The sequence below is a fragment of the Plasmodium berghei genome, assembly GCF_900002375.2.
Source record: "Plasmodium berghei ANKA genome assembly, chromosome: 11".
Taxonomy (NCBI): domain Eukaryota; phylum Apicomplexa; class Aconoidasida; order Haemosporida; family Plasmodiidae; genus Plasmodium; species Plasmodium berghei.
Genome location: NC_036169.2, coordinates 711,312 through 735,590, shown reverse-complemented (window position 1 = coordinate 735,590; position 24,279 = coordinate 711,312). Strand labels below are relative to the sequence as shown.

The 24,279-nt window shown below is 20.0% G+C and overlaps 8 protein-coding genes across 8 annotated transcripts; 5 read left to right on the top strand and 3 right to left on the bottom strand.

Moving 5' to 3' along the window:
- Nucleotides 1-556: 556 nt before the first annotated feature.
- Nucleotides 557-3,106, top strand: PBANKA_1119500 (conserved Plasmodium protein, unknown function; the record flags this gene model as incomplete). Its single annotated transcript, XM_034565735.1, has 1 exon — nt 557-3,106. The coding sequence occupies one exon, from the start codon at nt 557-559 to the stop codon at nt 3,104-3,106; it is 2,550 nt and encodes an 849-aa protein (XP_034422402.1).
- A 754-nt stretch (nt 3,107-3,860) lies between these two features.
- On the top strand, nt 3,861-4,676 carry PBANKA_1119400 (conserved Plasmodium protein, unknown function; the record flags this gene model as incomplete). The annotated part of the gene is made up of 1 exon (XM_034565734.1): nt 3,861-4,676. The coding sequence occupies one exon, from the start codon at nt 3,861-3,863 to the stop codon at nt 4,674-4,676; it is 816 nt and encodes a 271-aa protein (XP_034422401.1).
- A 416-nt stretch (nt 4,677-5,092) lies between these two features.
- Nucleotides 5,093-5,613, bottom strand: PBANKA_1119300 (ATP synthase-associated protein, putative; the record flags this gene model as incomplete). The annotated part of the gene is made up of 2 exons (XM_034565733.1): nt 5,093-5,400; nt 5,535-5,613. The coding sequence occupies 2 exons, from the start codon at nt 5,611-5,613 to the stop codon at nt 5,093-5,095; spliced, it is 387 nt and encodes a 128-aa protein (XP_034422400.1).
- A 2,056-nt stretch (nt 5,614-7,669) lies between these two features.
- Nucleotides 7,670-8,722, top strand: PBANKA_1119200 (ookinete surface-associated protein 8; the record flags this gene model as incomplete). The annotated part of the gene is made up of 1 exon (XM_034565732.1): nt 7,670-8,722. The coding sequence occupies one exon, from the start codon at nt 7,670-7,672 to the stop codon at nt 8,720-8,722; it is 1,053 nt and encodes a 350-aa protein (XP_034422399.1).
- A 518-nt stretch (nt 8,723-9,240) lies between these two features.
- Nucleotides 9,241-9,936, bottom strand: PBANKA_1119100 (splicing factor 3A subunit 2, putative; the record flags this gene model as incomplete). Its single annotated transcript, XM_034565731.1, has 1 exon — nt 9,241-9,936. The coding sequence occupies one exon, from the start codon at nt 9,934-9,936 to the stop codon at nt 9,241-9,243; it is 696 nt and encodes a 231-aa protein (XP_034422398.1).
- A 1,436-nt stretch (nt 9,937-11,372) lies between these two features.
- On the top strand, nt 11,373-18,267 carry PBANKA_1119000 (conserved Plasmodium protein, unknown function; the record flags this gene model as incomplete). Its single annotated transcript, XM_034565728.1, has 2 exons — nt 11,373-11,588; nt 11,671-18,267. The coding sequence occupies 2 exons, from the start codon at nt 11,373-11,375 to the stop codon at nt 18,265-18,267; spliced, it is 6,813 nt and encodes a 2,270-aa protein (XP_034422397.1).
- Nucleotides 18,268-18,952: 685 nt separating this feature from the next.
- PBANKA_1118900 (conserved protein, unknown function) lies at nt 18,953-20,940 on the top strand (the record flags this gene model as incomplete). Its single annotated transcript, XM_034565727.1, has 3 exons — nt 18,953-20,071; nt 20,163-20,652; nt 20,756-20,940. 3 exons carry the CDS (start codon nt 18,953-18,955, stop codon nt 20,938-20,940), a joined length of 1,794 nt encoding a protein of 597 aa, XP_034422396.1.
- A 348-nt stretch (nt 20,941-21,288) lies between these two features.
- On the bottom strand, nt 21,289-23,481 carry PBANKA_1118800 (conserved Plasmodium protein, unknown function; the record flags this gene model as incomplete). The annotated part of the gene is made up of 1 exon (XM_034565726.1): nt 21,289-23,481. One exon carries the CDS (start codon nt 23,479-23,481, stop codon nt 21,289-21,291), a length of 2,193 nt encoding a protein of 730 aa, XP_034422395.1.
- Nucleotides 23,482-24,279: the final 798 nt, after the last annotated feature.

Here is a 24,279-nt window from a genome sequence, read left to right as displayed (position 1 = left end):
TTGAAAAAATTAATTAATAATAATAAACAGGAAAAATAAATAATTTGTGTCGTACAGTATCAATTATCTCCTTCCTTAGTTGAGGTAATTCATACATATGCATTACATATATATATATATATATATATATATATTTATTTATTTATATATTCTTTACTATTTCTTTTTTATATTTTTTTATTAATTTTTTTTAATTTTTTTTAATATATTCAATTTTATGTTTTATTAACGTCAATCCCATTGGCTATCACTATTTAATTATTGTGACCTACGTTTGATATCAAAGTGATGTTATATTTGAATTCTTTTGATTTTATACAATATGTAATACATATATAGGCATGCTTACATGTATATATTTATTCAAACATATACCTACATAGGCATGTTATATTATATATAAACATGCTTATTCAAAAGCATATATTTAGTTGGATATGAGAATCATGTGTATACTCTGCTCTTATTTTTTCATTTCTTGAGGGGTGGAATATATTCATTCATATTTTATAAATTTAAATAGAAAGGAAGAGTGTGAATAAAAGAAAGTAGAACAATGACTATGCACAGAAAATATGACTTAATTGGCTTGTACAGGGGAAATAAAAAAAATGAGAATTTAATTATAGAAGTTAATAAAAAACTTAAATTGCCCAATTTTTCTGGTACAAAAAAGGACGTGAAAACATTTGAAAATATAATAATAGATAAAAAAAAGAAAATTCATATATTAAAATATTCAAAAGGAAAAGACACATATTTTACTGGTTATAATAGTAGCAACTGTTTCTCTATATTTCAAGAAAAAAAAAAATGTAATAACAATTTTCGATTTTCTTTATGTTTTTTTTCCCATAATACAAAAATATTCTATAAAAAATGGGGCACCAAGCCTTTTAGTGAAAATAAAAAAAACACTATTAGTTTTGAACATATTGTAAGAATTTTGAAATCTTTAAACAAAGGAAATAAAAATGTCGAAAAAAATCTTGATATTCTTTTACCTCATATATATGCAGAATGTGAACAAAATTACATTCATTTTTCATGCATTTTACACAATTTTCATAAATTAAGAAATAATATATCAAAAGATTATAAAGTAAAAGTATATGAACAATTTAAAAAACAATTTATTAATAATATAAGCGCATTTACTTTAAAAGAAATAACGATAATATTAAAATGTTTACTTGAAGAAAAAGTTATGAACAGTCATAAAATTATTACATTTTGTGCATACATATTCATTTATTATATTAGCATGGATATTTTATATAAAATGAATAAAATGGAGACAAAACATATTTTTTATAACTTCCTTTCCATTTTGAATACTCATTTTAGAGAATGTATTAATACTTTTTTTATATATTACATGGACAAAACAAGCAACAATTTGGATATTAACAACTTTTATAAACTGGTATATAACTTAAATGAATTAAATAAAGACACCGAAATAAATTATATTCAAAATCAATTATTAAAATATTCAAGTAACAGTTTTAATTTGCATGATATATCAGCATTTATGAATTTATTAAAAAATTATAATTTAAAATGCTTCCCTTTTTATATATTTCTATCACACATTTACATTTCCTATAATTTTATGGGCAATATTGATAATTATTTAGAACAAAATATTGAAAAATATTTTTTAAAATATGAAATAAATAAAAATTATATTGTAATGGACAAAAATGAAATTGACAAAATGGAGAGTGAGTCGTATAATAATATGAACAATTTAGAAAATACAAATGTGTGCATAAGTATATCCAAAAATGAAAAAAAAAAAAATCCATATAATTTCCACAGTTTAATAAAATCGACAACTAATAAAAGCAAAAATTTTGATGAATATAAAATGGATAAAGAAAAAATATATAAATTCGAAACAAACAAAACTATTATGAATAAAAACGAGTTAATTTATTATTTTAAAAATGTCTACACAGATAAATTGTCATGTTCCAGATATAAAACATCAACTAATTACATTAATAATACCGATTTCAATAAGAATGATGAATTTTATATTCAACCAATAATATTCAATAAAGATATAGAAAAAAAAAAAATATATATGGATATACGAGAAAATGTTCACAGTTTTGCTGTCATCATTTATACTAGCATAAAATGGAAGTATAAAAATAAATTTCTCTATATTTTATCCAATTATTTGCTACTAAAATATATAAATTTTATAAACTTATTTGATATATGCAATATATTTGAATTATTTATGTGTGATAGATATATTTTAAAAAAAAATTGTGATTTAATTTTTGGGAAAGTAAAAAATTTAATTTTAAATGAAAAAAATAATAAAACATTTGCAATATTTTGTATAAATATTACAAGAAATAAAAATGAATTACAAAACAATTTTAATGATAAAATTATTTCTTTATATAAAATTATTTTAAATAAACAACATACTAAAACAGTCTATAATAGGGAAAATACGGTAATTTTTTCCAACATTATAAATTTTTTAATTGACCAAGAAATTAGTTCCATATTTTATTTATGTTATTTAAATAAGTTTAACAAATTTCTGAGTTTGGCAATTCATGAAGAAAAAAATAATAATGATAATAAAAATTCAGTTTTCAGCATTATTGATATGCATGATTTACTTAAAACTTTTATTAATATTTTAAAAATATATGACACAAATAATAAGTCCTTTTCAATTTTCCATAGCAATATAATTTCTACTTATTTTAACAAATCAATTTTTTTGATGTTAACTTTTTTAAAAGACATATTTTTTACCAAATTAATTTTTTTCGATACACATAATTCTGAAACAAAAAATAATACAGACGATAATTTGAAAAAAATTAAAAATTTAAACAGAGTGTGCCAGATTTTATGTTTATTTGTATCATCATTTAAAAAATTACAAACTCATAATAACCTAATTAATAATTCAACATCATCCCTATTTTATCAAGTATTTGGGTTGTTTAAGAATTACCTTTATAAAAATTATGAGCATCTTTTTAGTAATAATATTACGAATAAAAAGGATTGTGTAAACATATTAAATATTATATTTATGATAAACAGTTTGAATAGCAACAAATAAATATTTTTTAAACAAAAATTTTTGTATATTAAAAAAAAAAAAATGATAAGCTTTATTTGTAATGGATGGCACGAACAAAATTTACCCAGATGATAAAAAATCGAAAAATACTTTTAAACTTATTTTGTTTTTATTCCTAAATTTTAATTTGTTTTTATAAATATATTTTTATATTTTATTTTTTTAATTGCATATAAATCTTATGAATGATGCAATTGTTTATTTCCAGTTACACATTTTTTTGTCTCATAAAAATTTGCGTTAAACATGTACATATGCATATTTTTTTTTTTGTTTAAAATTTTTTTTTATAATTTAAAAATTGTCTTTTTTTTGTATACCTTTCGTTCTTTTTAATTTGGTGCAATTAGAACAAATTCTATAAAATCAGAGGAAATTATAAAAAAAACAACAGCATTACAAAAAAGGTTGTTTTCTCTATTTTAATTTATTTAAAAACAAAATAAATATAATAAAATATTTTTCAAAAAAATATAACATTTTTATAACTAATTTCAAGCAAAATTTTACTTCTTTTTATAAAATGGGTGTTAAAGTATGTTTTATTATGTATACAGAATAATTATTAAAAATAATAAAATTGCTTTATATAATTTTAATAAAATATTTTTTATAAAGTATTTGAAAATACTGTATCACTGCATTTTTGCTGTTTCTATTTCAATTTGACTCTTATCTTTTTTATTAATTTTAATTTTCATCCCTTATATAATATCTATAAAGTGGGTCTAAAATGAAGATACTGGGATTATATATATTTTATTTGGTTCCTTTTTTTATTATCTGCTCTGAATTGAATGATTATGCAAAAATAAAAAATATAGTGAATGAAGTTGATGAATGTTCAGAAGAAGACGTTGAATTTATGAACAATTATGTTAATAAAATGTATTGGGTATGGACTAACAATTTTTTCCGATATTTAAAATTAAAAGCATATATTTATGAGAATGATATTGTTTATGATCAAATAATAAAAATGGAAAATATTATACAATTGTTAACAGACGATTTTATTATATATAGAAATAAAGAGGAATTTATTAGAAGTGCTTTAACTATATTATCAAATGAGAAACATTTAAAAAATGTAATAAACACATATGTTCCTAGAAATAAAATAAAATTTTTTCAAGATTTATCCGAACAAGAAATAATAAAATTATTTATAGACGAAAAAAATAATGTAATAAATTCATTTAAAAACATAAAAAAAATTGAAGAATTTCGTGATGTTGCCAATTCAAAATATTATTATCATAAAAAAATGTTAGAAAATAAACGGGAGGAGAAAGTTGATGATACAGTAGTTTCCGAAAAAAAAGAAAATCATAATGATGAAATAAATAATAATGGAAATATTAAACATGCAAAGAATGTCATCATATTTTCTATTAGTGATATATTAACAGTTAAACCTATGAGTTTTGATTTTTATGACAAAAATAAATGGAGTACCTATTTTTATTTTAGCAATGATGAAGAGCGTATAACGATAGAAAACTATCCTGGTAATAACTTTTCCAATAAAAGTTCTGATATAGTTTAGATTTTTTTTTTTTTTAATTTATACCATAGACATATATGCATACATTTGTTTCATCATATTATGGCGTAACTCCCCAATATATATTTACCCAAAAATTGGGAATTTTTTTTTTAATAAAAATTTATAAATGCTGCTATATAATATCCTCAAAAAATATATATATTATTTTTTACTATTAAAAAAAAAAAAAATTGTTTAAAAAAACATAAACTTACATTAATGTAGTAGATATATCGAAATCAACGTTGTTATATGCACTATATTGATAAATATGCAACGAAAATGGTAACTATGCATTTTATATTTTCTACTACAACAAACATATAATAAAACAGGGTTGCTTAAATAAAATGTAATGAGAAAAAGGTAAAGAAAGCAAAAAAATTAATATAACATAGTATAATGCAATAAGAATATCACTTTTCAATTGGGTAGAAAAAATTTGGGGCAATCTTTTCTTTTAATTCAACTTGATTTTTGCTGAAATTTATAAAAAAATAATCCCGAATTTTAGAATACCATTTAACATTTGTTAATGCTGTTTTCTTGTTCTCTTCATTTTTATAAGTTTCAATTAGATATAAAGCAGACATTTTGTATTTTATATATTTACTATATTTTAATGGATTATAATCCTTATTTTGTAATTCGGTACTTGTGTCAATATCATTATAAATCGAGTTTATATCGCTTAAACATAATTCCAAAACATGTTTATCTTTCCCTAAAATTAAAAGTTGGAGAAACATAAAACTTGTTCACACACAATCTATATATGCGTAAACGCATTCATTAATTTATATATATTTTTATGTGTGTATATTTTGATGGTATTTTTTTTATGATTTTCCATTTTACCAACTTGGATCCTTTGGATTGGTCTTTTCCCATAAAGCAAAGAGGTTGATGGGATTCTTTTGGGAATAAGATTTAACATTTAAAAAACACGTAAAAAATATATATAATTAAAAAGTAAGAAAATAAGTTAAGCAAAGAAAATACTCAAGAAAGCGCGTTTATGGCTATTCATTAATAAAGAGAGCCCTCTTTAGGTGTTTAAGGCATTTTCTATAAGAAAAAATAAAGTGCATACATTACAATATATTATATGTATATATATATATATATATATATATATACGTGGAAAGGATCATATAAATTATTGTTCTGAATATTTAAAAATTTTTATGATAGAAGATTTAATAATATGTTATATATTTCAATTATATTCAAATATTATTAAAAATTTTGCTTACTATTTTACTCAAAAATGGGTAATGAATATACATGGATATATGATAATATATATATTGTTATATTTTCTTTCATTCCCTATATTTACAAATAACATTTATTATATTTTCTTATTGCATAATCTTTTTTAAATATAACTTTGTTGTAATCAATTAATATTAATTGGTGAAATTATTGTTCCTTTTTCCCAATATGCTTTTATATTTATTGTTTACTCATATAATATTTTTTTTTGTGCACGTGCGTTAGTGGGATGGACATAAGACTATTATTTTTTTAAAAAAACAAATAACCTAATAAATTTAAAATAATTTATGTTATTATTGTTGAAAGCATTTTATAAAATATATTTAATGGCGAAAAACCATTTGTGTTATTATATCCTTATTTTATTTAATAAAAATACACGATAAAAGGGAAACATGTGTACATATATGTATATCATCATATATATATTTTTCAAAATGCTACTACAGGAATCATTGTAAAACTGGTAAAGATTTAAAATGAAACACGTTTTATTTGATTTTACATTTATCACTATATTAAAACATGATCATTTTTAGTTCGAAATATTATACCTTGTTCTGTTTGCGCACACATCCGAATATTAATAAAACATTATATACAATAATATACAATGGAAGCACCCGCAGTAGATCTGGCAAAGACATATTATTTTTATAAGGGCCATTAATATGCATATTTATCGTATCTTTACAAATTGGGTATATTCACCCACCTTTATATTTAAAAAAAATTAAGATAAAACAGATCGAAATAAATAATTTTGAATAAGAAAATATAGAACATGTAATTTATGTTGAATCTCTTTCTTTTTAAATATACACGAAATTGTGAGTCTTGTATTATTTCAATAGGAGAGGAAATAACAAATATTGTTCTTTTTCGTTAACGAAAGATCACCAATCAATAATGAATAATATATATAAAATATTATATGCATATAACCACATGCAAAGAGCATACGATATATACGCATGTGCTTGTTTATACACGGATTAATAATCTAGATCTATGTGAGCATATGCATTCGGATAAGAAGAATGGTATTTATTTGAAATTCAAAGTATACATTAAAAAAAAAAATAGACAATATAGCGATTTTTTAGCTACCTGAAAAAAAAAAAAAAGCTACCCAAAATACTTAAAAAATAAAAAAAAAATAAAAATACCTGCACACACATACATATATATATATATATTATATGGTTGTAAACATGTATGTTTATATCCTCAATGTAATCACCAACTAGCCATGTAACACCAAAAAGGAAATTAACTACAGAATCATCACCAAAAAAAAATATGACCAAGATAAAAAAAAACTATATGAATAATATAAAAAAAACAAATAATAAGTAATTAATATATATATTTGTTTATAATATCGATTTTTAGTAAATATTAGTTTTGAAGTATATTTTTATATCTTGTTAAAAAAATATAAAATATTCTTTTAAATTTTATTTGTTTCTTTAATTACTTATTTTATGAAAACATTTTCTACATTCTTTTAAAACCAATTTGTTTAAATTAACATTTATTTGTAATATTAAAATATTCTTAAAGGAATTTGTTATTGTTATTTTGCTTTATATTTAAAAAAATATTTAATACATTGTTTTATTGGCAATTAAATATATATATAATAACTTTTTTTGTGGATTTGTTTCTTTTAAGACTTATTATTTTATTTTTCAAGTAAAAAAACGATAATGATAAAATTATGTACTTTCCTATCGTTGTTCCTTATATTTTTTTTTTTGAATTTGAATGCGATAAATGGTTCTGGTAATACAGGTGAAGTAGTACAAGGCACAATAAGTGTAGACAGTATTTCAAAAGGAATGGATTCTGATGAAAGTATGTTGTATGAGAAAAATGAATATGATAATTACCAGATTCCAAACATATGTTTCGATAATACGGGAATCCATCAACCACGATTTATAGAAGATAACAAAGAATATTTATATAACAAAATTGGAGAGATTAGTAATTCATTTTCTACTAATTTGAACAATTATACAACATTTATGCATGAATTATATGGTTTATATAATGATCATATTGATGTAAGTATGGATAACTTTAGATATGGTTATATATTTATGCAGGTAAATTTTTCAAAACATAAAAATAAGGATAGTACTGCTAAATTAGTTGTTAATTTATATGGAAGTGTAAATAAAACACATTCAGCTGGGATTGAATTAGCACAAGGGTCGTTTGAAGTCTATCTGAATCAATGCGATTTGGCTCAAAATAAAATTAATGCTACTATTACTGACTCGATTTTCGTTATGCACGATAATACCCCAGCTAAAGAAGATCATGTTACATCTACACATGATAATACTAATTTAAAGAACGAAGATAGTCTTAATAAATTAAACGATTTGACTAAAATACATTCATCACTTATGGAAAATAACATTGATAATACAGAACATTTTATTACAGTAGATAAAATAAGCGAATGTATATTCCAGGTTAATAAATTAGAAGATTTCTTGAATAACTGTATGACACTTACAAATAATAATGGCCCCAATAGTAATGAGAATGATGATGCATTAAAAAAACACAAAAGTCAAATGCAAAAAAAAATATATCGCGAAACCTTATTTAGTAATTTTAAGGAAAGTATAGTTAACAAAGATATGGAAGGATGCAAAAAAAATTACACATTGCTAATGTCTAATAGCATAGCCTCTAAATTAATGTCTGTTTTTGTATTTATAGCAGTTATCATTTATATTTTGTAATAATTATATGTAAAGCAAAGCATTTAGTGATTATATTTTTGAAACAGTTATAATGATAGTTATTTTTATTAATTTTTTTTTCATCTACATAAAAAATTGTAGACCATAATATATATATAAATATGTCAAGTTTGTTCGGACCAAAAAAATGTGTATATACATAGAAAATAATAATAATTAAAATAGAAAAACGCTATAATAATCACAATGATATAAACGAAATGAAAATCAGGAAATCCATAGTGTATGCAAAGACACACTATGTGTATGTGTATCATTCCAATGAAATATTAAGTCAAAGATTTCAAATTACATGATTTTATAATTAAATTTTTCAAAAAATAAATGTATAGAAACAAAGAAAACAAATATGTTGTAAAAGTAGCATACTGTATTATATATGTGCGCATTTTTAAAAAAATTATATTATGTTAAAAAATATAATAATTAATTATATTGAAAAACAAAAAAAACTAACAGCTTTATATTCCAATAATATGAAATATAGGGTGTATTTATTACCATTGCATGTGAGCTGGTAAAATATTAGGATTATTTCGAATAGGAAAATGTCCAGGATGTTTTTGAAAATGGATTTGCATAACAAAAATTTTTTTTTTTTCAAACCATTTATAGTAGAAATCGTCATTTTCATCTATATCAAGATTTGGTATTTTAAAAGCAATGGTTTCATAAGGTTCTGCAGCAAATAATAGATATTGATATTTTTTATCAGCTGGTTCAATTTTTTGTTCAAAAGAAGACATAAATCGGAATTTTGGTTTAGTATTGTCTTTTATATTTGGAAAAGATAATTCAAATAATATTCCAAGTTGATTTTTTTTATTTCGAACTTTTGTAACATCATATCCAGGTTTTCCAATTTTTACAACTTTTTTTTGTTCAGATGGTGGTTTGCTTGATTTATTAGTCATTATTTCATTTTTTTCTTTTAACAATCTTTGTGCTAAATTAATTTGATGTTTTTTTCCTTGTGTATGGCATAAATACGAGCTTTCGTTATTATGCAAGGTTAAGCATAATTTACATTCAAACATGCCAACATTATTTTTCAATATATAAGGATCTTTAGTTATATCAATATTTTCTAAAGCCAATTGTTTTAATCTCTCTTTTCTTTCTTGATTTATATCTTCCCTGGTTAGTGGCATGCCACTACCTGTTTTATGCCCCACTCGATTTTGAAAATCCATTTTTTTAATGTGCTATAGTAAGTTATATATTATGAATCTATATATGTCTGTACTGAGCAAGAAATATAAAATGTAGGTTATATAGAAATTGCAAAACTAGGAGGGTGTTATGAAAAAATTATTTATACGCAGTTTTATTGTTATGCAAAAATTGTAGGTTACACACCAAATTATTTCATTGTCAAGAAAATAAAAGTATGCAATATGAAATCGCCATATATATATATATTATCATCGCGCTGAGCAGTTTATATTGTACTATAATTTTGACTAAACTTTGTATAAATTATTTTCTAAATTGTTATTATTTTGTTCTTCTGTTTCGCATTGTTTTATTTGGTAAGTTATTTTCTCTATATATATATAATGTATGGTGGAAAAAGAAATGGTAAATATTTGATTAACTATTATCACATATTTTCCTTGTTATATTTAAATCAAATTGCAGGTGATATAAATATATCACACTATAATTATTCCCATAAAAAACGAAAATTATTTAATTTTCATAAAATATCATTTAATTTGATATTCATAATTTTTGCTAATATCAATATATATAATAAAACTGTAAATATATTATTGTTGTATTATTTTATATTTTGGGCAATTTTTCAATTTTTTCATTATCATTTTTTACTAAATAAAAATATGTATAATATGAATGTATTATATGTATTATTAATTTTTTTTTTTTTTAAATCCTTAAAAATTTGCTGATGGGGTAATAAAAAATATACTATAATAATATATGCATTTTTTCTATTACAATAAAAAGTAAAGCTGGTAAAATCATAATTATTATATTACATAGTAATAATTCAAAAGGAACGAAAAATTGAAGATAAAGTTAGTATTTTTGTTAATTAAAAAAATAATTAAATTTGTTTAAACATTCAAAACAAGCATATGTATATATTTACATAACGTATCACATTTTAAAAAATATGGATTTTGAAAAAAAAATTGAAATTCAAATAAATAAAAACTAGCATAATATATATAAATATGAATATGCTCCAAATTCTATAAAGATGTTAAAATTTAAAATGTAATAAATTTTTTATTCACATAAAATGGATATTTTTTTAGACTTGCTAATACTTAAAAAATTCAAAATATATGTGTTTCCCAAATAGTATGATAAAGAATATATAAAACAATATTTGTTAATATAAATACTACAAAATTACATATATATAATAAATAATTAGCAATGATTATACACAGTATGTTGTGCATTTAGACTGAATATGTATATAATTAATAGAGGTATAACACACAACATTTATACATATTTGTTTGCGTTTTTTTTTTGTCTTAATTAATAAATAAAAGGTGAAATATAAGGATTAACATACATAGCTACAAAAACATGAAGAAGAATGAACTACATATTTTAGAAAAGAACAGATTAAGATGCCTAATATAAAAAAATGAAAGCATTTTCTATTTTATACAAATTAAATGTAAACAAAAAAAATGAAAATGATGAAATATTATTTTTTTCCCTATATGCTAATAAATTATATTTTTACATTGGTTCAACAAATGGTAGAATATTTGTTTTTAAGAAAAAGGGAACATGCTTATTTAATCACATTAATTTTGTAAATGTAATTAAAAGCCGAACTTCTGCAGTTATTACAAAGGTTAGACATTCCGTGATTTTCTATCCATGTTTATGTTTGTTTTATTTCCATTTTTACTGTTTTTATATTTTTTTTTTCACAGATTTTTATTGTAGACAAGCTTAAGTTGCTCATTCATGGGACAAGCAATGGGGAAATATTCCTAATAAAAGAATATAAATTAATAACAGGAAAAGAAGTAAAATTAAAATGTTTGAAAAAAAATATATTTATGTTACACAACAAATATCACAAAAATGCTATAAGTAGTATTAACGTTTTAATAAATGAAGAAAATAAATTGATATATTTATTTATTGGTGATTTAGATGGGGTATTATCATGTTTTATTTTAAATAAAAAATTAAAAATTGAAAATGAAGAGGGTTGTATATTAGTTATTGATAAAATAAATGGACCAATTAATAATATCGAAATATCGAGAAATAATATTTTAGTAACATGTGAAAAATATAATACCATTATTAGTTTAGAAGATCTTCTTTTAAAAAGAGAGAATAATAATAAAATAAATAATTTTAAAAATATAGGGAAAAAAGAAAATAAAAACTATTATAAATCTGTATTTTTAACCACAAAAAAACAAAAAAAAAATGGAAACACAATATTAAGTTTACGACAAAATGGACGTATTTGGTTAAGTAATGATGAAAAGGTGATAAATACTTTAGTTTTTTATTATTCTTCTTATTATTTTTTTTATCTTTTTTTTTTTAATATAAGCCATTATAATACTAGCCACAAAAGAAATGATCAAATAAAAAATTTTGTTTTTCCTTTTCATTTTTATAAAGAATATTTTATTAATAATAAATATTTTATTACAATAATACACGAGATTTTAGAAAAATTTACAAACTTTAATTTATTATTAAAACCTAATTCAAATGTTTGTTATAAATTTACAAATTCTTATTTTATCATTTTTGATCAAATAAATCCTTTTGCATATTTTTTTAATAACCATAAAAATGCACACACATATAATGGACTTTTGTATTATGAAGAAAAAAAAAAAATGGATGAAATAAATTTAGAAAAAGATATAAATAATATTCGAAATTTTATAAACGAAAAATTACAATATGAGTTGAAAATAAATGAATTAGGAAAAAAAGGGAATGATCAAATTATAGAATGCCTATCTTTTATCATAAACAATTTTAATGATACAAAAGAAATACTAAACAGAATAAGGGCTCAAAAAATATTTATAATTAACATTAAAACTATAAATATAGAAGAAATTATTAATTTAAATCTTGAGTTTTTATGTACAGAGAAAAGAGAAATAGTTGATAAATTAAATACTTCTATTTCTCCCAATTTTGTAAATAATCAAATAGAAAACCCTCATTCTTTAAACAATACAATAACAAAAAAAGAAAATCCCAATAAATATAACACATTTTTAAATTATGAAAATAAAATATATATTGAAAAAAAAAAAAATATATATATAGATTATTTATTGAATGATATAATAATCGATTCAATGAAATATGGAAATAAATTATACATATTATATTATTGTGAAAATATGGATAATGATATATATTTTAATTTTAATATAAAAGACAGTATGTTTATTTATCCAAATTATTATGAAAACGATATTTGTAAAAATGAAGGAAATGATATTCAAAATAAAAAGGGAAATCATTTTTATTTATGCGAAATTTATTTTCAGCAAAATTATGAATTAATAAAATATATAATTTATCATATTAGAAAAAAGAAAATAAACGAACTAGATAAATCTAATATTTTAATTTTTTATTTATTCATAAATATTTTTCAAAACTGTATGAAATATGAAAGGAAAGATACAGGCTCAAAATATTATGATGCTAATTTTTTTTCTTTTATTGAAAAGGATATAAATAGTTATGATAATGTGAATACTAATGTATATACTTTTGAAAATTCTAAAAACATTTTAATCAAAAATATAGAACAAATAAAAACAAACATTGAAAAAATATTTATAAAATTAAAAAATGATAAAAATAATATTTTGTTAACTGATAAAAGTTGTATATATCAAAAGGACTTTTTTTTTTTTTGTAATAATACATATAATATTAGTGATAATGTATATTTATTTTTTCATTGTAATATTAAAAAAATTAAAAAATTATATAGAATACTAAAAGTTATTGTAGACAAATATAAATACATTTTCCAAAATATTATAACCATTGTAGTATTTCCGAATATAGATAAAACATATTTAAAAAAAGAAAACAAAAACTTTCTTTTAATTAATGATGAGGATATAAAAAATGGAGATTTATTTATTAAATTTATTCAAAATGATGAATATTTATTATTCCAAATTTTATATTATTTTTATATTTTTTTATTTCTTGAAATTATCATTTCAAATTATATACACAGAAATCATAACTCATTTACAAATTTTCCAATTCTTTCAAATCAACACTCAAATATATCATTAAAAAATGAATATGTTCAAAATGAAAAAAAATATAACATTTTAAGAAATAATTCATGTAATAACTTATATAAAAAGAATTACAAATATGACAATTTATATATTGATCATGTTGAATATACAAAGAATAAAATATGTATAGAAAGTAAAAATAATTATTTTCATGATACTATGATGCATATGAAATATAGATTTAATTATAAAATGTGTAATAAAAATTATATAAATTTGGAGAAAAATAATTGTTTGTATAATTATTCTGAAATAATTAAAAAAAAATATTTATTTTTCAAAATTCAAAATCGTACCATTATCAAATCTATGACATTATATCGAAATATAAATTCTATGATTGCTTTACGATTTTTTAAAATGGAAGAAAAGAAAAAATTTCTTATGATATATAATAATATTAAATTTTTAAATAGAAAAAAAAAAAATATAATTGGTAAAAAAAATTTATTAAAATTAGTAAAACAAAAAGCGGGAAAATATGCGATTTATTTCACTACCAATTTGAATAAAATAAATAATTTGGAGAAAAAACAAAATAAAAACAATATTGATATTTCGACTATTAATAAAACAAATGTAATAAAACAAACTACTAATTTGAATTCTTTACATTTTATTTCAAGATCTATAAATTTGAGAAATAATAAATGTGATATTAAACATTTTGATAATATTCTTAAAACCATTTTTTTAATAAATAATATTAAAAAAGAGCGAAATAATATGAATAATTTAGAATATATAAAAAAAAGTTTGACTATTCAAGATTTGTTTAAATTTACAAATAAATTATATTTATATAAAAAAATATTACAAGGGGTATATATTATCAATATAAATGAATATAAACAATTATATGAATATTTATTTTTATTTGAAATATTTTCACCATTTTTTCATAATAGTATGTGGATATATTCTTTTTACACAAATTGTAATATAGACAATAAAATATCCAAAGAAGAAATGGATGAAAATAATAATTATAGACAAAAATTTATTTCTACAAAATATGAAGGAAAAGACATGATTAATCAAGAAAAAAATTCATGTAAACGTATTGTTAATTTTATAGCAAATACAGATATACAATATTATAAAAAGTTAATTAATTTAATTCAAAATAATAATATTTTTTTATTAGACATTTTGTTGGGAATATATTATACTATTACTACTGAACAATATGTTAATCCCAAATCAATTATTAAAAAATTTTTTAATTTTAATTATTTAAGTGATTATATTAATTATATTAAAATAAATCAAAATAATTCCATTTTAGATAATAATGAAAAAAAAAAATATATACGTTTGTGGAGTTATGATCCAAATAAATTTGAGAAATATGATGAAATACAAACTCATGTGTGTTTTTGTAAAAAAAATAAAATAAAATCGAATATTTTAGAAAAAATTAAATATAATGATGAATATTTATTAAATAAGAAAAATAATAGTTTTATATCATTAAATTTAAATTTATTAGAACAAAAACAAACTGGGTATAAGTTATTACAAAAAAAAAAAAAAAAAATTAATAAAATGAAAACAAATTTTTATTCTATATATTTTGATGATATATTAAATGAATATATTAATATGAGAAACAGGTTTTTTTTAAAAAAAAAAAAAAATGAATACAATAGATTAATATATTTTAAAAATATAGACTTGTTCGATTTTATTAAGATTGCATATATTTTGTGTAAAATTAAATTAGAGAAATATTGTTATTTAAAAAAAAAAAAAGTTTGGAGAGGAATACCGAGAAAATACTATAAATTTCTTCAAGGTAAATATGACAATGTTAAAAAGGTGGATTTATGTAAAAACAATTTCAAAAATTTTTGTTATGATAATAAATTATACTATTGTTTATGTTGTTATAAAATTTGGATGAAAATAAAAACGGCATCAAATTGTCGATATAATATATTTAACTTGTATGGGAAATGTTCCTATGTGCGCAAAAGAGACATGTTGCAAAGACATTATAGAAACAAAGATAATAATAATAATAGCAATAATAATAATTATTATACAAAGAAAAAGAAAAGGGATGGTATAAAATATATCTATAACGAATGGAATGAAAATATATGTGTTGAATTGTTGGAATATATTAGTAAAAAAGATAAAAAATTGTGTAAAAATTTAAAAAAAAAAAAAAAAAAAAATTTATATAAATTATTCTATATTTTGGTAGAATTGAAATGGAATAAAACGATGTTGTTATTTTTAAATATTTTTAAAAAGTACAAATCAGAAGAATTATTTTTTTTGTTATTATTATTAACTAAGAGGGTATTTCGAAATAAAATTTATCCAAATAAAAATATATGTAGAAAGAAGGGCATTATTTGCAAAGGTGACAACTATACAAAAATTTTCAAAAAAAGTGTATCTCATTTTTACACTAATTATAGTACCATTTTAAGAAATAAAACAAATTTTGAAAATAATGCAGTTATTTTTTTTTTGTTATTTAAGTTAATGAAAAATGGAACTAATTATTATTTTGTGATAATGCTTATAATTTATCACTTTTTTTTGGACAAAATATTTTTTTTAGAAAACATAATATCACAAAAATATAAAATTCCGAAGGAATATTTCCTATTATATTTATTCCTATTTAAAAATAATCCTTTTTTTAAAAAATTTATTTTTTTTAAAAGTTTTTTTTTATCATTTCATACAAAAGGATATTTTTTATTTGCTGATTATCCATTTATAAAAAACATTTTAACTTCATGTTACAAATTATTATCATTTGATAATTCGAATTATTTAATTGTTTTAAATAATTCTTTATATTTACATTTTTTTAAAATATATAAATATTTTTTTGATAATAATTCTTTCAATTTTTCTTATTATCATTTTGCTTTTTTTATGCTTATCTCTTATTTTTATATTGGATATTTTAAATATATCATCAAATATTTAATCGTTTTTTGTGATATTTTTTCAGAATTATATCGTATATTACAGTTCACAAATAAAAAAGGGCACATGGAAAATGAAACATACAAAAACCAATCAAACACAAATATATTTCAACATATACATAATTACAAAAACCAAATCAATTTCTTAATTGGGAATAGGAATGATATACTTCATAAAGATATTCCAATTATTTTTAAAAATAAAATAAACAGTAATATTTCATTTTTTAAGATAAAAAAGTTTAAGGGATGTGTTTCAGAAAATTCCACTTCTCAAGATATACAAATTGATACTAGACATTATAAAATAAAATTATTAAAAAGAAATAATCGAATTTTACATGAAAATGAATATTTAAATTTATTAGCTAAACAAAATTTATTCTTAGAAAATGATATATTAAATGATCTTGATGTTTTAATGCATTTCTTTTATGAGTTATTACTAAAATTGTTATGCGAAATAGATTTCAAAATATTTGAGAATAAAATTGAACTATTTATATTTCGACATAATAAAAACTTAGATATATACATACAAATTAATAATTTTATAAATGACTTTTATGGAAATTGTACCTTATTTTATAACAAAAATCAGGATTGTTCAGAAAAAAAAAACAACGAAATAAAAAATAAGAGTACGGAAAATATAATAAACTTAAATTTTTATGATAAAAAAAATAATATTCATGTATTTTTAGAAATAATCAATTTATTTTTTAATATATATTATTATTTGTTTTCCATTAAATTAAGTTTCAAAAAAAAAAAAAAAATTATAAATAAAAACAAATTTTATAGCAAATATCTTTTAATCATCATTTCAATTTTGTTTGGACTTGTTTTAAAAACCCAAGAGCGAAACAAAACACAAAATAAAATAAAAGCGAAACAAACACAAATTGTCTTTCCATTTTTTAAAGATATATATTTTAATAAAAACCACAATAAAGAAGAATTGTATAATTATTCAAAGAAATTGAAAACAAAAATAACAAATGTGGAAATAAAAAAAGAAGGGCCCTCATTAGCAGCCCTTTTTTGTGTATTGTGTATTATTCAATATGTTAATTATTTTAAATACATGAAGAAAAAGATAAAACAAAAATTAATTTTTATAATTAACTTTTTTGGTGCCAAAGAAAATTTGTCATATTTAAAACAAGACTACAAAGAAAATATATATTCGAAAAATATTCACGAAATTTATAAAACAATTATAAAAAACATACCACAAAATATAAAATAGTTTGGTTGGTTGTTTAAAAAGTTAAAAAAAAATGTAAAAATTCAAATAATGTTTTTTTCCTTTTTTTTGTTTCCATGTTCTGTACTATTTATTTCACTATTATTATTATTATGTTATATTTTGTTACATTTGAGCACCTTTTTTGTTGCTATATTTTATTTTTTTATTATTTCATTATTTTCATTATTACAATTTTTGACATTTATATAAATGCCATTAATATGCAAACTTTTATATATACATGTGAAATATTTACAAAATTTTGAAAAATTTGCTATACATTCTATTTTCCTTTGTATACGATATATGCATAATGATTTGCTAAAATAAAACGCAATTAAATAGCAAAAATTCGAAATAAATAAATAATAATTGCAAAGGGGAAATAAAAAAAAAAAAAATCGTTAAACAAGTAAGGCCAGGTATATGTGTACATTTACAGTTTTGTATTCTATTTTAAAATACAAATAAATAATAATGTAACAAAATAAACATTCGTTTAAATTATAATTTACCCATATATATACAATTTTGTCTGTTATATGTTATATTTATTTTTCTTATTTTCTTTTAATTGCATTTAATTATTTTATTATTTGGGTATTTCGCCATGTTAACCGTCTTTTTAGCATATACACACACTATATACATTTACAAAATTTGAGATATAATTAATCCCTTTACAATGGGAAATAAAATATCTGATAATAAGCAAAGGCAATTAATTTTATATAAGGATATTAAGAATAGAATAAAAATAAAAAATAATATTGGAATAAAAGATAATATATATATTTCTAAATTAACAGAAAACGATTTATTGCATTTAAACAATGATATTTTCGAATCCTATAACATAGCTCATTTAAAGGAGCAAACTAGTGAAAAAAATAAAATAATAAACAAAAAAGACGAAACAGTAGAAACATCTGTTAAAATTAATTTTATTAAAAAAAAAAAAGGACAAATATCAAATAGCAAGCATAATGAAGACAATATTTATGATAAAAATGAAAAAAGGGAATTCGAACTAGATTATAGTGGTTTTTATAGTGTAGAGAAATTAATAGATAATGATGACATTGATTATGTAAATTTTATTAAAAAAAAAAAAAAAAACCCATTATTATTTGAGAATCGAGGAAAACAAAATGGGGAAAAAAATAACAATTTTAAATATAAAGAAAGGAAAAAAAATACATTATTAAAAAAAAAAAAGACAGATTATAATAAAAGTTGTATTGAAACAGATAATTTGATACTAAATAATACAACAGGGAATAGTGAAGATAAAACTAATTTAAATAAAACACAAACTAATGAAATATATGAAAATTGTAATAAAAAAACAGAATTAAAACATGTAAAAATTAACATGAACAAGCAAGGTAAAAATGACTTTTCATTATATAAGTTCGAAAATTATAATATAATTGAAAAAAAAAAAAACACTATTAATTATATAAAATGTGAAATTAATAAAGATGATACTACTAGTGAAAGTGCATGTATAAAAGAAAATAACAAATTAAATTCTAAATTTTTAAATATACTTAAGGAAAAAAAAATATTGCAAAATATATTATCATTTTTAGCTTGTAATGATTTACTTGAATTTCAAAGAACATGTTCAATTATTTATATATGTGTTAGCGATTATTTAGATTATATATGTTTAAATATATATTCCAAATTTAAAAAAGAGTATACCCCTTATTTCAAACCAGTCAATTTTTTTTACAAATATGAATATTTATATACGGACAAACCCTCTTTCCGTCTCGATTGCATATTAATTGCAAAGGTTAAATAAAATTCAAAAAAAAAAAAATAATAATAGATAGTTTCGTTAATTTGTGTAAATCTCATCTTTTTCATTTTTCCCATCTGAATAGGTCGAAAAAAGATGTACAGGATATAACAACAGATTTGGATACAAACATAAATATATATATGATAAAAAAAAAGGAACATATTGTATATATTTTAATTTTAATGTTTTAAAAAGCAACTCATCAAAAACAATTGAAATACATAAAGATATATCATATAATAATGGAGATGATATAAATATTTCACACATAATTAATAAAGATGCATGTCCAAATGATTATATTTGCATACCTATAAATTTATATAATTTTTTAGGAATTGTTAATTATAACTCTATTTATTTTTTTCCAAATAAGTTAAGTAAACATTTAACATATAATAATCAATTTGATGATCAATTATGGTATAATTCAAATGAATATAATTCTTTAATAAAAGATAAAAATGCAATACCTTCTGAATCTTTTCTTCCTTATCTAAAACATGTACAAACAACTTATTCGGGAATGGATATAACAATTATGAAATCTACATACAAAGCTGTTGAACCGGGTAAGAGCTTTTCCCATTTGTATCAGATATTAGTCCTTTTAAATATATACCATACCGTGTGCTGTTCATTATTTGTTCGTTATTTTTTTGCTTTAATTTTTAGGAAAACTGGGGAAGCGTAGCTACCTTTTATGGGGAAACTATTTTATAATTAAAAATAAATATGACCCAATTTACATTTTTTTAAAAAGAGAAGGATTGCAGCATGATTATTTATATCATAATTTTTATTTAAGAGTTGGCGATCATATTGTTTTTTATTTAATTAAAGGAGGAAATAATATTTAAGCTCTATGTTATATGCACTTATCTACTTTTCTTGATTTCTACATCAGTGCATAGGCTTATTTATTGTATCTTTTTTTTTTTTTGTTTTTTTTTTGGGGGGGGAGGGGGAGAGGCATCCTATTAAAAATATATGTTGTTATTTATCCTCTTTTAGCTAGCCATTTTTTATTATATTTTTATTCATATTCATTTGAAAAAAAATGGAACTCTATAATTATGATAAAATTTATATCATATTTTTAATCATAGTTAATTAATGCTTAGTGTTTAGTTTCTTTCACTTATTCAGTAAAACTATGCGAGTTGCACCTTTTGAAATAATTTCTCAAGGTTTTAATTTTTTGTTTTTTAATTAGCAAATAAAAATCCTAAGGATTCTTTTTGAATATTTTTATTCTTGTTTAAAAAAAACTCCATATTTTTTTCATACATAAAATAGTCCAATATATATTTTAAATCACTCATTATGTTTTTTTTTTTCATTACTTCAATACTATTAAAAAAAATTAATTTTTGTGTATCATTTAAATGGTGATATTTGTTAAAACATATCATAATTAGCTGTTTACATAATTTATCATATTTTAAATTATAAAAATTAATAAAATAAAGAAAAATAACAATATCATTTAGTGGTAAAGGACATTCATTTTTTTTAGTAAAAGGTTCTAATTTTTCATTATTAGACATATTTGAATTTGAACTGATATCGTGATTCGATGTATTTAATAATAACTCATCAATTTTGTAATTTAAAATGTTAAATAATTTATTAACTATTTTATCGTCTATTATTTTCTTTTTAAAAAAAAATGTACATATAAGGGAAATGTCACAAATATCGAAGGAATAATAAATATTTCTATGACCTTTAAATATATCCAAAAGTATGCCAAATAAATTTATATAAGATTTTAAAATATGATACTTCAGGGGTAAATTTAAAATATAACATATGAGAAAAAAATAATTTTTTAAAATTTTGTTCATTATATGTTGGCTTTTATTTTCGTAAAATTTATTTTCATCATACAAAGAAAAGTTGTATGTATACTCTTGATTATATAGTAAATTCAAAATGGATCTATTTTCATTTAATATTGTATCATTTTGTCCATTTGTGTAACTAGACATGATAACTTGCTCATTTACAAAATCATCTACATATTTCTCATTTATATTTTCCATACTTGGTATATATTTCTGTAACAATTCTTCTATTTTATTGTTTATTTTTTTGTTACTATAATATTTTATATTGTCTAAAAATACGAGAAAAATCAATAAATTGTTATGTAAAATATCTTTATTATTTCCAATGAAATAATTCACAATACTATTAATAAAGTCCATCATATAATAATTTTTTTCAGCTAATTTATTATCATTAATAAAAATGGATAATATTTCTTTAGCTTCAAAAGGATTAATTTCTTTTCTTTCTATTTGGGTTTTTATTTGTGTGATCAATGAGCTTTTTAATTTAAGTCCTTCATATTTTATTTCTTTCGTTTTTATATTTTTTTTTTCTTTTTTTATATTTAAATTTATAAATTTTATACTATCTTTTGATATTCGTTTTTCATATGCTTCCATATCTACTTCTTGTAAATTTTCTAAAACATTTCCTGGTGTGCTTTCATCTATTTTATTAAAAATCAAGTTTTCACTATTTTCAGAAAATTCAGGATTCTCATTTTTGTCTATATCATAACTATTTTTGCTTTCTTCATTTATATTACTCCTTTTTTCTAATTTATCAACAGTACTGTTTTCTTGACTAAAATCCAAAAGTTTTTCCATCGAGGATCCTTTCATTTTATTTATTTTTTCAAAGTAATACTTGTCTAGATTAATCAATTTGATTTTATAAAATAAGGGCAAATTATTTATAGCAGTATATAAATTATCATAAGGATAAAATAACAAATTAGATATATTATATGAAAAAGTATTGTCAATCTTATAATAATAATTTTCAAAAACTTTTAGCATATAACGAATTATGTCCTTATTTTTGTAATTTATTTTACATATTAAATAAAACAAAATAAATAAGTCTTCATACCCAAAACAATAATTAGTAAAATTTTTCATTAACTCATAAAATTTTTCTTTTTCATTATTATATATATAAAAAACACACAAATGATTAAAATATTTACTACTAGTTACATAATTGCAAAGATAATTATTAATAACATGCTTAAGTTGCTCGTTAAATATATCATTATTTATATTGTCGTTCATATTATTTTCAATCAATTTGGTACCGATGTTTATTGGGCGTGTACCATCCTCATTATTGCTGAAAATATCATCATTAACATTATGGCTAGTAACAGTTGGAATATTAGCAGTATTATTTTCCCCTCGAAACATTAATTTTTTTATGTCTGGAACATCAATAACATTATAAATTTTAATATCTGTATAAAAATAGTCATATACTATTTTATTAACTTGCTCAGTTTTGTGTTTGCTAAAAAAAAATCTCTTTTCTATGTTTCGCACACTATTTAAAATAATTTTTTTTTTCATTTTTCAAAATATGGCTTCCTAAAAATAATAAAGGTAATTTATTGATTTTCTTTATTAATTCCGTATGCACAAAAGCTGGACATAATTTTATTTGTTCACAACCAAATTACATATGTGTGCACATATTTTTGTTATTTATTCCATGTGTTAAGCATATTTATTTATTTCTGCATGTTAATATATTTCATTAACTCTCCAATGGCTAGCTTCGTATTTGCATGACTTTGCAATAATTTTTTGTCACTTTTCGTATTTTCCTGATTTATATTATTGCATTTGAATGCGAAAATACCAAGCTTTACATATTTTATGAATGCATTTACTTAAAAAAAAATGCTACCGAAAAATTGCAAAGTGGAATGAAAATTTAATTATTATATTTTTTTTCCTTGTTAAAATACGAATTTTACATTTTTGTAAATTCATGTATTTTTCATAGTTTCATCAGCACTGTAACTTATGCAAAGAACTAGTAAAGTAATATAAATTTGAAAAATGGCAAAAAAATAGGAACTTGTTTAACCCTTCATAAAAAGAATATTCGAATTAACATCATTTGGTATTTGAAAAGGAGTATAAAGTATAAAAAAATGAAAATATACTTTTGTACAGCGAAAATGTAATCGTTCAAATACATATGCATATAATGAACTGTAAAAATGCAAAATTGTAAAATGAAAAAATTACGACATACAAAAAAAAGCAAGGTCAATCATTAAGTGCATATTGATTTTAGAAGTTTGTTCCAAACTTTATACATATTTTTGATTCAATAAAAAAAAAAATTTTATATTATTT